Consider the following 17513-nt stretch of genomic DNA (forward strand, 5'->3'; position numbering starts at 1 on the left):
GTTAGCTTCCATCGGGGAAGTTTCATAAAACCAATAAGATAAGGGCGAAGGAGCTTATCATCCAGCCTCAAGTCTCCAATCTTAGGCCTCCGAGACCGGAGACCTGCGATTTCTATGGAGACTGGAGACCTTTAGTCGGGATGGTCACCGCGTGTCTCTAGTCGCGATTGAGATTGGATGACCGGAGACTGGAGACCAAAAGTGTTGTCGACCATACATCGGCCGCTCTGGCCTCCAGTTTCAGTCTCCGAGACCCTAGACCTGTGATTTCTATGGAGACTGGAGGCCTCTAATCGGGATTGGTGACTGGGACCTGGAAACCGGAGGCCTCTAATCGCGATGGAGGCTGGAGGACTAGAAACTGTAGGCCCAACCTTCCATTGGAAACTGAAGGACCGGAGACTGGAGGCTCAACCTTCCACTGGAGACTGGAGGACCAAAACTGTAGACCAAAAGTGTTATCGACCATACATCGGTGGCCCCGTCCTCCAGTTTCAGTTTCCGAGACTGGAGACCTGCGATTTCTATGGAGACTGGAGGCCTCTAATCGGGATTGGTGACTGGGACCTGGAAACCGGAGGCCTCTAATCGCGATGGAGGCTGGAGGACTAGAAACTGTAGGCCCAACCTTTCATTGTAAACTGGAGGACTGGAGACTGGGGGCCCAACCTTCCAGTGGAGACTGGAGGACCAAAACTGTACACCAAAAGTGTTATCGACCATACATCGGTGGCCCCGTCCTCCAGTTTCAGTTTCCGAGACTGGAGACCTGCGATTTCTATGGAGACTGGAGGCCTCTAATCGGGATTGGTGACTGGGACCTGGAAACCGGAGGCCTCTAATCGCGATGGAGGCTGGAGGACTAGAAACTGTAGGCCCAACCTTTCATTGTAAACTGGAGGACTGGAGACTGGGGGCCCAACCTTCCAGTGGAGACTGGAGGACCTGAGACTGGAGACCAAAAGTGTTGTCGACCATACATCGGCGGCTCCGGCCTCCGGTTTCAGTTTCCGAGACCGAAGACCTGCAATTTATATGGAGACTGGAGGCCTCTAATCGGGATTGGTGACTGGGACCTGGAAACCGGAGGCCTCTAATCGCGATGGAGGCTGGAGGACTAGAAACTGTAGGCCCAACCTTTCATTGTAAACTGGAGGACCGGAGACTGGGGGCCCAACCTTCCAGTGGAGACTGGATGACCGGAGACTGGAGACCAAAAGTGTTGTCGGCCATACATCGGCCGCTCTGGCCTCCAGTTTCAGTCTCCGAGACCCTAGACCTGTGATTTCTATGGAGACTGGAGGCCTCTAATCGGGATTGGTGACTGGGACCTGGAAACCGGAGGCCTCTAATCGCGATGGAGGCTGGAGGACTAGAAACTGTAGGCCCAACCTTTCATTGTAAACTGGAGGACTGGAGACTGGGGGCCCAACCTTCCAGTGGAGACTGGAGGACCTGAGACTGGAGTCCAAAAGTGTTGTCGACCATACATCGGCGGCTCCGGCCTCCAGTTTCAGTTTCCGAGACCGAAGACCTGCAATTTATATGGAGACTGGAGGCCTCTAATCGGGATTGGTGACTGGGACCTGGAAACCGGAGGCCTCTAATCGCGATGGAGGCTGGAGGACTAGAAACTGTAGGCCCAACCTTTCATTGTAAACTGGAGGACTGGAGACTGGGGGCCCAACCTTCCAGTGGAGACTGGAGGACCTGAGACTGGAGTCCAAAAGTGTTGTCGACCATACATCGGCGGCTCCGGCCTCCAGTTTCAGTTTCCGAGACCGAAGACCTGCAATTTATATGGAGACTGGAGGCCTCTAATCGGGATTGGTGACTGGGACCTGGAAACCGGAGGCCTCTAATCGCGATGGAGGCTGGAGGACTAGAAACTGTAGGCCCAACCTTTCATTGTAAACTGGAGGACCGGAGACTGGGGGCCCAACCTTCCAGTGGAGACTGGAGGACCTGAGACTGGAGACCAAAAGTGTTGTCGACCATACATCGGCGGCTCCGGCCTCCGGTTTCAGTTTCCGAGACCGAAGACCTGCAATTTATATGGAGACTGGAGGCCTCTAATCGGGATTGGTGACTGGGACCTGGAAACCGGAGGCCTCTAATCGCGATGGAGGCTGGAGGACTAGAAACTGTAGGCCCAACCTTTCATTGTAAACTGGAGGACCGGAGGACTGGAGACCCAACCTTTCAGTGGAGACTGGAGGACCGGAAACTGAAAACCAAAAGTGTTGCCGACTTATGGAGCTTACTCATCAAATTTTAGGGGAATTGAGATACGCTGAAAGTCGTCTCAACATGGTTATTCTCTCTAACAAGTGTAAATAAATACATTTAAGATTCGTGGAAAGGTAGAAAAGTCCATAATAAACAGGGGGTAAAAAAGCTAAACCATAACAAATTTAAAGTAATAATAAAACTTACATTCTGGGTTAAGAGAAGAGAGATTAAACACAGTACCAAAATATGTGTATAGAGAATGTTTCTTATTTGTTTAAAAAACATAATTGAAAGAAATGTAACTTTAAAAACCACTTATATATCAGCACCTAACGTTTTCCTTACATGTTGCCTTTACTAATTGAAAATTTCTGATTATACCGAATTGAGCCTTATTACGAATTCACCAGAAACGGAGTACGGTTGAAATGAAATATTAAGAAAAACCTTTCAAAATGTTAATTCGGACTGTTCCATGTTCGCGGTGTATTATACATTTTCAGAAGTTTCTTTCCGGCACCTATTCTAGCTAACACAGATTTTTAATTGGAAAAACCTTATTAACTCCTTCGCTTTTCGTAAGATTGCACTTTTAAAGAGTTTTAATTCAATTCTATTCAAAGTTCAAATAAATGGATTTCTCCATTTCGGCGCTACATACCCCGCTACCCCGCATGGAGGAAATTCGATATATGTTTACCTGCACGGAGGCTAGGGGGGGGGGGGTGACAATTTAAAATTTTTCTTTTGTGACTTTTATTAAGTCCGAATTAATTTTATCTCGAAACTGTTTCTTAGAATTTTGCAAAAATAAATTTCCAAAGCATAATTCAAATTGAAAATCTCATGAAATAATGTATATTTATGTAATATTTATTTAATTTACAAAATATGTAAGAAATTTTATTTGCAATTGGAAATGTAATTTTTTATCTGGTACGTATGAAGTTCGAATGAGCATGCATTCTTGAATACTGATACAGTTTTGCGATTACCCAAAATCTACCCCGTTTCCAATAACTATACTAAATAACCATGAATATGAGGCACGGTGTTCTACCTGTATTCTTTAAATTTATAGTTTATCCCCTTCCAGGATTAAGGGGTCGGATGCAGTGGCGGATCCAGGATTTTTCGAGGCAGGCTAAGCTATGGAAAATGGACCGCTAACACCATGCCATTATTTGGGGGCCCCTCCGAAATTTTGTAGCCTACTTAGCCTACCACCTAGATCCGCCACTGCGACTCGATGTATTTGCACTGATTCTCAGACAACAGTAGCGTTATCTGAACCGAGTTAATAATTACGATAGACCACATATCAGATTACTTGCAATTACGCTCCGATATTATCAGATCAATTGATACGAGTCCCAATGCAAATCAGATAGTTAAGGCCCGAAACTAATCTGAATTAATTGTAAGCCTATAGACAGTAGGTGAGCAGATTTCAGATGTCTCACGGTTATCGATTTTACATATCCCCCGATTAAATTTAATGTTAGTTTATCTTGATTTACTTTCCACAATTGAAGTAAACCAATAGGTTTACTGTTTATTCTTAGACTTGATCCCTGCCATCCACAAGCTCCCACTATAGATCTTGCAGGACTCTAGTCTGAAAGTTTTGGCAGTGGTGAACATTTTTACACTCATTTATTCCCGCGCATCTAGAGAAAAAACTACCCATCGGAGACAAACTCTGAAACCACCATCGAATTCCTGACACTTCAATCGTCCGCCTTTTCTATATTTCAAGTCAATTAAAGTTAGTTTTAATTAGTAAATCATTAAATACAAATAATTTTTCGGATCTGAAAGCTACACTCATTTAATTAGGCGCATCTAGAGAAAAAACTAATCATCGAAAATAATATATATATATATATATATATATATATATATATATCTGATCTGACTAACTGATTATCTTCAGATATCTCAAAATTACGACTTGAATGACCTGAACAGTTGGTAGTCGCTCGTAATGAAAGAAACGAGGGGTCGGACATTTACCAAACATGTATACGGGATTTCACGCTGGAATTCAAGCTTTCGTGTTGGATTTCGGATTTTTAAACTTTGGTCCCGGATTTCGGAATTTATTGATTTCTAGTCTGATTTCAAGATTTCACGTCGGATTTCAGGATTTTGAAAAACTCTCCGGATTCTTATGAAATCCAGACTGAACTTCGGATTTTTTGGAAATAATACGGAATTTCTTTGAATGTCTGACCCATCGGAAAGAACGCAATTTGCTAACCCGAGGGGCTGATCACTCCGTGTAATCGGTGTACAGAGCCGAACCTTTCACTGTACTAATGAGATTACGCGTAATCTTTGAAGTCCCTGCCTTTGGCAGTGGTAATCTAAGCGTAATCCGGTGTACAGATTTTCTAAGTGTGGTTAGCCCCTCGTGCTAACCTAGTCACTTGATTTATTATGGAGATATTAGTTCGAAACCTGTCTCATTTACCGGTTGAATGTTTAAACAAACCATATTGTATGCAGTGAAATAACAATAGCTCATTGATTGTGTAAATACTACATTTATAGTATTGTTATAAATACTACATTTATAGTATTGTTATAAATACTACATTTATAGTATTGTTATAAATACTACATTTATAGTATTGTTATAAATACTACATTTATAGTATTGTTATAAATACTACATTTATAGTATTGTTATAAATACTACATTTATAGTATTGTTATAAATACTACATTTATAGTATTGTTATAAATACTACATTTATAGTATTGTTATAAATACTACATTTATAGTATTGTTATAAATACTACATTTATAGTATTGTTATAAATACTACATTTATAGTATTGTTATAAATACTACATTTATAGTATTGTTATAAATACTACATTTATAGTATTGTTATAAATACTACATTTATAGTATTGTTATAAATACTACATTTATAGTATTGTTATAAATACTACATTTATAGTATTGTTATAAATACTACATTTATAGTATTGTTATAAATACTACATTTATAGTATTGTTATAAATACTACATTTATAGTATTGTTATAAATACTACATTTATAGTATGGTTATAAATACTACATTTATAGTATTGTTATAAATACTACATTTATAGTATTGTTATAAATACTACATTTATAGTATTGTTATAAATACTACATTTATAGTATTGTTATAAATACTACATTTATAGTATTGTTATAAATACTACATTTATAGTATTGTTATAAATACTACATTTATAGTATTGTTACAAATACTACATTTATAGTATTGTTATAAATACTACATTTATAGTATTGTTATAAATACTACATTTATAGTATTGTTATAAATACTACATTTATAGTATTGTTACAAATACTACATTTATAGTATTGTTATAAATACTACATTTATAGTATTGTTATAAATACTACATTTATAGTATTGTTATAAATACTACATTTATAGTATTGTTATAAATACTACATTTATAGTATTGTTATAAATACTACATTTATAGTATTGTTATAAATACTACATTTATAGTATTGTTATAAATACTACATTTATAGTATTGTTATAAATACTACATTTATAGTATTGTTATAAATACTACATTTATAGTATTGTTATAAATACTACATTTATAGTATTGTTACAAATACTACATTTATAGTATTGTTATAAATACTACATTTATAGTATTGTTATAAATACTACATTTATAGTATTGTTATAAATACTACATTTATAGTATTGTTACAAATACTACATTTATAGTATTGTTATAAATACTACATTTATAGTATTGTTATAAATACTACATTTATAGTATTGTTATAAATACTACATTTATAGTATTGTTATAAATACTACATTTATAGTATTGTTATAAATACTACATTTATAGTATTGTTATAAATACTACATTTATAGTATTGTTATAAATACTACATTTATAGTATTGTTATAAATTCAAATAATATCTCTTCATGTAGGTTACCTATAGCTTTATCAAGAATGCTGAGACGATCCGTAAGCACCGTAGTATAGTTTTGCCCTTTCAAGAGAGGGGGGGGATAAATGCGTCAGCCGTTGGTGTTTTTATCACGTCGGAAGTTTTGGGAAGCCAATGAAATACCGCATTGGTTTGATTGGATTATATGGGGAAAAGAATGCTAGACAAACAATAAAAATTGTCTCAGGGTTGGACATAAGGATATTTTTTTAGTAGTCAGCCTGACTAGTGTGGGTAAAACGGGGGTTTAAAAACAAGAAGGACAGCCAACATTTTGTTTTCCCCGTCGGAATTAAAATAGAAGATATTGAGTTACATGACTTTGGCTGATCACAATATTTTCACGACTTAGAGTCTTTGACTAGTTTAAAATATTTTCATTGATAATATCATCAAATGACGCATTAATATGAGATAGAGATTCAGAATCAGAACTTGCATGAGGTGCAGTGGACTCTCTGGACACTTGATTTTCTACAAGAATGTTGTGATTTTTAGGAAATAAAATGGGCTTGATGAATGATGAATTTATGATACGCCATATTCGCTATTATTTATGAATATTTAGATAAATATTTCACTAGTCAAATGGACAAGTGAGCCCCTAGATTTCAATTAATTTTGGTAGTCAGAGCATTTATTTTAGTAGTCAAATGCAGTGACTGGTCATTCGCCTTATGTATAAATGCATTCTTAGCAATACGATAAACACCAGCAAAAATTCGAGGGGTCGGTCATTCAAAGAAATCCCGTACACTTTCCAAGAAATCCGAAATCCAGCCTGGAAGTTTTTCAAAATCCCGAAATCCGACGAGAAATCGAGAAATTGCAAAATCGAGAAATCCGTTGAGATATCCCGGAATCCGGGACAAAAGTTAAGATATCCGAAATACAACAAGATATATTGAAATCCTGGATTTCGTACACATTTCTGGTAAATGTCCAACCCTTCGTCAAAAGCACTGAAAATAAGCCTGAATTTAAAAAAAACAAACAAACAAACAAACAAAACAAAACAATGGGGAAAAATTACACTAACAAGGAGAGTACCCGAGGTGTTTATTGCCGATTTAGTTCAAAGTCAGCCGTAATGTAGACCTATATGAGATATGAAATTTCCCAAAAGGAGACGTTGCACTAACCATTCGATTTGCCATGGCAACCGAAAATGTTTTTGACCACTTACAACCAAAATAAGATTTTTTCCTTATTTTACCCAAATATTTGTTACAAATTTACCCTAAAAATGTTTCAATTTACCTAACTTGATGAAATTGACCTAAATGTGGTCCAAATTACACATTTCGTGATTTTCAAAATTTTCGTGAAACTGAGAAAATCTCATGCTTTTTTAAATGGAGATTTTATTGTTTTAAGTGATCAAAAACATTTTCGGTTGCCATAGCAAATCGAATGGGTAGTGCAACGTCTCCTTTTTGGAAATTTCATATTTCATATAGGTCTACATTACGCCCGACTTTGAACAAAATCGGCAATAAACACCTCGGGTACTCTCCTTGTAAGAGCGCGTAGTCTTGAGAAAAGGAATCGTATACATTTTGAGATCAGATTGCTGGATGAGGGGAGTGACTGATTATCTTCAGATATCTAAAACTTTCTAGAGTTACTAATCATAGACTACGGTTATATGGAGCTCGGAGCGTCGACGTAAGGAAATGTCGACGTTTATTTTCCTCATGTAAAGGCTAGTTTTCATTAGGGCCAAAACGCCACTACGGTGAACGTCGACGCGAAAAATTCCCGTTAGGCCTAATGCAATATTTTTGCCTCGACTCTCACCGTTGTGGCGTTTTTGCCCAAGTGAAAACCAGCCTTAACCGCACGAACGTCGACGTTCGGAGAGATACGTCGACTTAACGAAAACTACCTCGAACCGTCGATTTAACGCCTTACGTCGACGTTCGGCGCTGCATGTAACCTCTTTACGACGACGTTTCCTTGGCCAGTAGGGTTTTCTCCTACTATCCGACTATTTTATATCAGTTTTGATTTAAAAAGTTTTATTTATTTATTATACGAATTTCACTAATAATTACTAATATTATTCTTGTCACTATTAATTACTATTATTACTGTTTTCACAGTTATTTAACTAATACATTTTTTTTAAATTATAACGGTGCATTAAAGTTACAATATATCGGTTTTAACTTAAAATACTTATTTTTTGTTAACACGCGTAACTTTAATTTATTAGTTTATTGCATATTTAAATATAAATAGCATTTAATAACGCCAAAATGATTAGCAAACACAAGCCACAACCTTGGCCACCACCCCCACCCCTTTCTTATCCTACCAAAAAAAACCCTTTTCGGGAAAAACCTTCTAAAGCATTTTCTCGAACGACGACACTGTAACCGCTCCCCTTTTTTGAACGTCGCGAAAGACGACCGTCCTTTACGTCGACGTTCAGTCCCCCATGTAACCGTAGTCACACTAAAGTAGCGATATGTAGTATTTGTGAAGGATTTGACTGGTTTAGCTTGGAATTTATAGTCTGGTCTATCAATGTCCAGTTGGTCATTTCCACTACCAGTTAAAAAAATTACAACGTCGTTGTTCAGTAACTTTTACATCCAAAACGAGTCTAGGTGGCGTAACGGCGCTAGCTTATCCGAGGTTGCGCCTATGATCTAGAGTCTGTTACGGACAAATTAAAAAGTCATAGGAACATTTATTCTTAAATAAACTTATCAAAATATAAGCAAACGATGCCAAAATTATATTAAAAATTAAGTATCATTATTTATAAAGTCAAATTCACGAATAACGTCGAGGCAAAACTAATAGCGTCTGCTTAAGCCGCTACCTATATTTAGCGAATAGGAAGAGAATGTAGTAACCACACTGACGGAAGGATGGTTCAAGCGAGTCCCTTGTCACGTCGCTCGTCACTCACAAACTTACGTAATAATTAACGCCTTAAAAGAGCCTTTAAAGGACAAGTGCTCTCGAGATGGACGTCTGTGGTCGTCAATCAAAAAAGACGTACCGTTGACCGACAAACGCGAATATTTAGCTCTTCCTTAGAAATTTGCATTTTCCAAATTATTAAGATGGATATACGTAATAATAACGACAATTAAATTTGATTGAAAAGGGGTCTAATTAAACTCTAATTACGCTTATAACTGGCGTATTCCTTACGCCCCACGATTTTTGGTGCATCGACAGCGGAGTAGCTTCCATTAACACGTATCATTCGTTGTCGATTACAGAGACGCTGGGAAGGAAGAAGTTCCCGACTCGCGAAACGAACAAAAAAATGAAATCCTTTCATTTAGTTAACTATAATGGATTACCTTCCCGACCGCGTTTGTCGACCCTTCAGAAATTGCCACGTACCGCCCTTCGATCGTGTATATGAGCCAGCGTTATGGAATAACCCCAAACTCGAATGTAATGTTATCCAATTTCCAACTCCATAACTATTATGTTTTTTTTTTTATATCTCATTCCAGTATACGAGATGATTTCCCGCATTCCAAGTTTTAACAAAAGCGCAGCGCCAACGACGGGTTCAATTGGGAACAAAAATGAAGTATCTCGAATTACGTCGGTTTTTCTATTTCACTGATAGAAGCGGATGAACATGGTCGAAAAATGTGAGTTATGAGTTTTACGAGAAGTGTATTACGAGAGAAGGGTCAATTGGGTGGCATTTTCCCGCCAAACCAAGCGTAGTACTTATTCTAGACCGGTATGTAAAATGATAACATTACACTGCATTTGAATATGTGCTAATTATTAAATAATTTTGCATGGTATAATAGTTTTAAAAACTCGTTATATATGATGAATTTCGCCCGCATTATGTTTTCTTCCAAAAATAATTTTGAAAAATCAGCGGGTACGTACGTGTTTAATGAATAACATTAACAAAATAGGTAGATGAATACTTATCTCGTAAGAAATATATTATTTACTTCTGGTTTTACTGATATTGACAGAACTACCATTAAAACCAGAATTTCTACAATTTTCATTAGAAATTTTGACTTTAATAAACATCAGTTGAACATAAATATTAAACTATATAATAATAATAATAATAATAATAATCAGCTAGGCTAATACCCAAGGCACCACCCTAGGCCTAAGTCATCAAGCGACTTTTGAAGCCTTTTAATTCAGGTGGCCGGGTTACACTGCGTAGGAGGGTGGTGGCAAGCCCTGCATGCCACGTGATCGAGCCAACAGCTCCCTACACTAACTATTACCGTTAACCTCAACAAGTTTTTATGGAAGGGGAAACCGAAGAGCTCGGGGGAAAACCCCTTAAACCAGTGGGGAGAGAACTTGCAAACTCAACGCAGAAGGAGTTGTTCCGAGTTTTCACCCAGTGCCACAAGCTGGGATCGAACCCGGCTCCTCTTGCTGCGAGGCGAAAGTGCTAACCACTCCGCCATTTCTTTAAAGTAACATTGGCTTTCTTGTTTTGATGTTGCTGCTGCGTCAAGGGTGACGTATCGATGACGTTTTACTAATAAAAGCCCTGAACATAAGAGTTAATTCGACGAGGCACCCTCTTTTTAAGAATAAACTGAACTAAACTTCTTCGTATTTCGTGACGAATGAGCTTATTTTATGGAAAGACCTATTAGGATGGTTAGTATGATTTTGTGATTTCGGATTTTTAAGATGATTGTTTTATTTCCCCGTCACGAGAAAGAGGGAAGCAATCGCTTTGAAAGACGTAACCTTTAGAGAACCAATGACATACAGGCTCGATTTGATTGACGTTTAAGGGGAGGAATATACTGGCAGACCATGAGATGGATTGGTCACCAGATAGTCATTATCCCTCCGTATAAATAAATACATTCTTTGTAACGAAGACATTACCCACTCCATCGCTTGCTGTAGGGCGCTATCTATAGTTGGTTACTATGGTAATTATGAAGCAAATGTTTTCATGATTTCGAATAGAGTACGACGTCAATATTAACTTTCTTGCTATTTACTACGCGAAAGGCCGTGATTTTGAATAGAGTACGACGTCAATATTAACTTTCTTGCTATTTACTACCCACAAGGCCGTGATTTCGAATAGGGTATGACGTCAATATTAACTTTCTTGCTATTTACTACGCGCCAGGCCGTGATTTCGAATAGGGTACAACGTCAATATTAACTTTCTTGCTATTTACTACGCTCCAGGCCGTGATTTCGAATAGAGTACGACGTCAATATTAACTTTCTTGCTATTCAAACTTTTGAATATATCAAAAACGTTTAACCGCGGAGAATCCCGCATAATTTATTGCGTAAAAAAAGTCCAACCGCTTAATTTAAGCAAAAACCGCGTAACTCGAGTTACGTGGCATTCGCGTTCAGTTAGCGGGGTTTGGACCTCGTAACGAAGGGAAACGGCGATATAAAACATAGGCCCGCGCGTGGCACTCGGTGAAAAGACGGCATCAACGATCATATCAAATGGCGCGCTATATAGCTTTCGAGGCGCGAGTAATTCTTGCACGGAGGAAACCAGAGAAAGGGGACGGTCGGGGTACGGGGTTGGAACCCCCGTTATCTTTCATCGGAACCCTCTTCGTGCCTGTTAAATAGCCGTCGGGGTAAAAAGCTCCTTTTTGAAAAGAGGGGAGACCGTAACCCCTGATATCATCGAGGCCGCCGTCATAGCCGGCCCTTTTTACAACTCTTTGATAGTCTTAAAACCATAAATAAGACGCGTATTCGGAAATTATGGCTGGTTTTAGTGCATCGCGCGCCAGCACGAGAGCGCCGCGTTTTCAGCATCTTTCATCTAAGCCCCGAATTGGTTCTTTGGACAGTTCGACTTCTCCGTACGGAGCAGCCGGGGCTGGAATAAAGATGTATATTACATCGGGCTTATATCAGACCCTTAAGGTCGGGGAATCGCTTCTCCGTAGTACTCCAGACGAGCTCCGGGAAGAAGAAAGAGAGAAGGAAGATGCGCATCCTCACGGATCAAAGAAAGTATTGAGCGATCCGCTCAAAAGGCGCTCTTATTGTTTAGGGATAAAAAAGAGGATAAAACAGATTTTTTGGGGTCTCCCGGGGAGGAATATACTATTAGAAAAATCTGTTTAGAAGTAATCAAATTTTTGTATACTTTCTTGCTTCATTTGATCGGTTTCGGTATATTAACTTGGCCAATTTTGGTCATTCTTCGAACTAATATTAAAATTTGGGTGATATTCTGTTCATATTTTATTTGTTTTCTGAACAAAGTTGGTCGGCTATTGCTCAAACTTTGTTCTATTTCTTTTACAATCTTAGGAGATGTTCTGTTCCTATTGGATCTGTTTTCTGAAACAAGTTGGTCGATTTTTGGTCAAACTTTGGTCTATTTTCTGTAATGACATAGGGAATTTTCTGCTCATATTTGATGTATTTTTGGTACCAAGCTGGTCGGTTTTTGATTACTAAAATTTCGATTATTTTCTACTCAGTCAAAGAAGATTTTCTGATTAAAGTTGATCGGTAATATTCTTAAATGTTATTGTTAATTGTTAAAATTTTAATGTTTTAATTAATATTCAAAATTGCGCATGATATAAATTGAGCAGACTTAGAGAAAAATTCTGTTGTCTCAGACTAATTTCCTCGCGCAGAAATTTGCGCCAAATTGATCCCATTTTTTCCCTAAAACTATAGTGTCTTATATCTTCATAAAAAGGGTCTCCGTTCGTAAATAAAATAGCCCCCGGTGGCATTTACTCTCTACTTTATCTAGCTTCATCGTTTTTTTTAGGGTATTTTTGTGAAAGAAAATGCGACGGCATTTCTATGGGATAAGAGCACGATAAGAAACTCAGAGAAGCGACGAAGACTTTATAAATAATTCCATAGTAATAATCTATTCTTTATTTAAATTAGTGGTTTTGAAATAAAAAAAACGTTATTTTTAGAGAGAGAGACAGAGAGAGAGAGAGAGAGAGAGAGAGAGAGAGAGAGAGAGAGAGAGAGAGAGAGAGAGAGAGAGAGAGAGAGAGAGAGAGCTGTTAATAAATATGTCGTTCATTCATTAGGTGTGTTGTGAAAGGAACACTTTTTTAGGCGTTTTTAGGTCCAAAATAGACCAAATTGAAAATCTTGCATTAAAGGCCTAGGTTTTCTACTGCCTGTTACCCTTTAAATTTACTTTCCTTCCAAGCAAATACCCTGGGTATTTGTTTGGAAGGAAAGTAAATTTAAATGGTAACAGGCAGAAGAAAACCTAGGCCTTTAAGTTAAAAATAAAATTCGTACTGAACACTATCAACAATCAAGATTTTGTTGATAAAAAAATAATAGTAAATTCGAATTTTCGACTTATATTGCTACGAGATATGGAACTATAAAAAAGGAACAACTATTATTATTATTATCATTTTTTTAAATTAATAGTTTTAATATTAAAAACCGGAATTTTGGTGAGATAAATATTTCGTTCATTCATCATTGGGTGTGCTGTAAGTAGAACACATTTACAGGCGTTTGTAGGTCAAAAATAGACCAAAACGAAAATTCGTACACGGACAATGAGAACGATAAAAATCGATTTTATAAATTTAAAACTTATACGTGACGAGATGGAAGCTATAAAGAAGTTTGTAATAATAATAAAAATAGAAAACTGATTTTGCGAAAGGAGAGAATTGGTCGCTTGAGGGCGTATACAAATCATTGACAAACAGAGCTACCGACAATAACAAACAGATAAACGTATAAATTCGGTAAATCTTCTCTCCTTCCAAATTGAAACTGCGGTAGTACGCAGTCCTTTGTATAAACACCTCGCAAATTAGAAGGGTGGAGGGATTAACGCTTATCAGGACTCTCTAACATGACCCCAAAAGAGACTTTCATTATTTCGTCAGAAATTCTCCAGGCCATTTTGAGTGTCACAAATGGATGGGAGGGTATAGATATATAGTGCAGAGGGGGGGGTTAAAACTATATATATATATAGTTTTAGCCCCCGTAATTGGTAAACAAACGGGTACACTCACGCCCGAATCGTGTTCGACAGTAAAAGCGACATTTCAGGCGTAACCTATTAAAGTTTCGGACCATTAGATAAGGGGTGAATGGAAAGTACACTATCTATTTTTGGTGGACCCCTGGTTTGCTGGAGGGCGTCTGACCTTACCAGCCAGAAGGAGAAAGATATTGCTATTTAAATCAGGCCTTATTGCGGGTAAAGATAAAAGGGTTACAATTGACAAAGACGAGATCAGACCCGGAGGGGGGGATAGGGAGGCGCGTGAATGGGAGTTATTTCTATAAAAGGATTCGAAATATATACAGAGTGAGAGGAACCAGAACGGAATTCTAATTATCGCCTAACAATTACGTACCGCCGCTATTAGTCAACCACCTTGAAAGTAGACTATTTTTAGACGCGCTAGAAAGCCGCTTATGGAGATCGGCTAACAAGATTAATACGTAGTGTTGCGAAAAGTCATTAACGGCCTTTTAAATATACTTCCCCGCAAACCTTCAGAGCTTCTCTACGAAGCCTCAACAAATAATGAAAAGTTAAAAAAGTATATATTTTGTCGCTGGATGGGAGGAGAAGGGGGCTTATCGGGTAATCCTTCAACCTCGTTTTAAAAATTAATCACGCGGCGAGGGTCATTATGAGCGCGTTCTTACATGTTGGACTATCCGAGCTTCCACCATTTCCCCGTTTTTCCCTTCTGTCGTTTACGTATAGCGCCAAATTGCCCTCTCTTCCGGAACTTTTTCCGTGGCCGGATTTGAGAGCGTTTAGGATTATCTTAAATCTATAATAGACAAACCTTGTCGAGGTGATACTATACGGGAGATTGCGCGGTGTTGGGACTCCTAGCGGTGGCTTAGCGAAGCGATCGTTGGGATCATTTCACGCGTGGTGTATATTTGCTACGATCTGAATGGACTTTAAACTTATTATTATTTATTATTGTTCTTACGTAGAGGTCGGGGACGGTTAATCATTATCCATGATTAAATTATTTTTTTTTGGGAAAAAAATGTAAACAAAGAAATTTACCGGTTAATATTTCGGAAAATGATTAAAAAACATGTATTATTCGGAAAATTTGAGCTTTTTATCGAAAAAAACGTCGTTTTTCCGATTAATTTAACAAATTTATCAAAAAATTAATCAGATAATACAGAAATATAAATTACTTGATCAAAACCTTTTACAAATAATTTTGAGAGCTTTATCTATTGAATAAAAGTTAACCATCCCCGACCTCTATTCTTACGAAAAAAATTTAATAAAAATGAGTGATACTTTTTTGTGGAAAAAAGGTAATATTTGAATATAAAAATATAGAGTAATAAAAACTAGAGTAAAACGCTATTGGTTTTTGACCTAAATTGCGGTAAACGGAGATTTACAACCGTCGAACACGATAGGAATGTCGTAAAGCATTTAAAGAAGTAAGTAAAGAATGAAAAAGAAGTAAAAATAAAATAAAATGAAAGAAGATTTTGCTTGGAAGGTTTGGTACGTCGTACGAACCTGAAAGTGAAAACGGTGAGAGGCCGGTAAGATTTGTGACTGCGGGGATCGGCCATGGGCTTCCCCCAGAAGTCGTTGAAGAAGAGTTCCGTCAGGGCAGTTTTTCCGAGGACGTCGCGATTCCCGCAAACGGCCACCACGTCGTCGTGAACGAAATCACCGTGCAAGGAATTCCAGTAGCACAAGAATGTCACGACAGTCAGCAGCGCGTAAAGACCCTTCTCCTTGCGACTATTCATTTCGGCGTCCGACGTCAACGTTCTAGGGCCCTCCGAGAGAGCGTTGGGGCCTCCGCGCCCTTCACCGGCCCCGTGGCGCGCCCCTCCTCTTTTCGAATGCGTCTTGCCGGACCGGCCGGATCTCTGTTGACCCGTGGTCAGCGTACCAGCGCGATCGGCTCGGTTAGAGTCCGAATTATGATTAAAAGCGTCCGAAATCTGCCGAGAATCTCGGCTCGTTTTATGTCGTTGGTGCTGGTTCGGGTTGTTGTTGACGCGGTGTCGTTGTCGATGACCGTTGCTTTGGTCCGAGGAAGCCGGGTTCGTCGTCAGACGGTGTCGGTGCTGATGAGTCGCCGCGGGCCCGGATGTTCGTTTGGAGCCGCGATGGCCCCAGAGGTCTTGACCGATCCAAGCCAGCACCATCCCGGCACCGTCTTTGCCGGCGAAACCCGGTCAACTTATATCAAATCACGACAACCTCCGAGTTTGCCAGAAGACGATAGAGTGAGTGAGTGCGAGAGAGCTAGGAGAAGGTCGGTCCGCGACGAGCGACGGAATGAAAATAAAAAGCCAAATCGGGGTCCCCTTCCTTCCTTCCCGGAGAAAGAAAATATCTTCACATGCCGTTGTTTTTCTCGGCAAACGACTTCGAAGGCCCGTAATAAAGTGAAGAATATCTGCCGCGGAGCGCCAGCGAAGGAGCTCTTTAAATCGACGCGCGTTTTACGCGAGCAGTCCGGTATTATTAAACGTTACCGGCTGAGCTAGCGATGGCCAAAGTTTCGGCGGATCGAATCCTGGCGCCCCCCCCCCCTTCGGCCCCCTCCCCTCCTCGGCTCTAGTTTTTTCGTCCTCACTCGCTGGCTCGTTCGCCCTCCTAGGCCGCTCTCTCCTCCTTTCAAAAGTTCAGATCGATAGGGCGCTCCAGCCGATTTAGCGCTAGAAGGCGACGCGCTTGCGCCGCGTAAGCCGTTGCCGATGTGTGTTAGAGTGGCGCTGCTGGTGGTGGCATCGGTGGTGTGCGCGCCCCCTCCACCGGCCCGCCGCTATACCCGAGCTATCATTATAGCCGCTCTTTGTATATAAGAAATCTTTTTCCTCTCGTCTGTCGGAACGTTTCAAACATTCGAAGACTTTGGAGAGAGATCGAGGATGGAGACGGAGGTAGCTCTCCTGGAAGGGTTCTTCTTCCGTCGCTCCCTCGACGTCCTCGTCGTCCTTACGCGCCTTCTACAGGCCACCCGGCAAAGCGCCACGTTCCGCTCGTATACGGTCTGCCACTAAACTCCGTCACTCCTCCGTTGCCGCCACCCCGGGCTACTTTTCCAACCCCGTTTCGTACCCCCTGGCATCTCCATCTACGAATCTTCCAGTCGCTCCTCTCCGCAGCGACGAAATAGATGTAGGGCCCCGAACCTGATCGGGCCGGGAGCCAAGAAGCATCGATTTGGGGAATGAGAGTAGTTCATTCTGGGATCGAGAGAGGCCCCAACGAGCACGTAGCGTCGACCAAAGAGGGACAAGAAACTCTCTTCC

At 39.5% G+C, this 17513-nt stretch overlaps 1 protein-coding gene across 1 annotated transcript in view; it reads right to left on the reverse strand.

Annotated features, from left to right (window-relative positions):
- The window catches only part of LOC149940781 (protein O-mannosyl-transferase TMTC1-like), a 141520-nt gene extending 125120 nt beyond the window's left edge, over window positions 1-16400 (reverse strand). Inside the window, exon 1 of the mRNA XM_090179364.1 lies at window positions 15757-16400. Coding sequence (XP_090035490.1) covers window positions 15757-16400 — 644 coding nt within the window. The remainder of the gene's footprint in view (window positions 1-15756) is intronic.
- Window positions 16401-17513: the final 1113 nt, after the last annotated feature.

Source organism: Leiobunum rupestre, chromosome 6 (genome assembly GCF_980474605.1).
Source record: "Leiobunum rupestre chromosome 6, qqLeiRupe1.1.hap1, whole genome shotgun sequence".
NCBI classification, from domain to species: domain Eukaryota; kingdom Metazoa; phylum Arthropoda; class Arachnida; order Opiliones; family Sclerosomatidae; genus Leiobunum; species Leiobunum rupestre.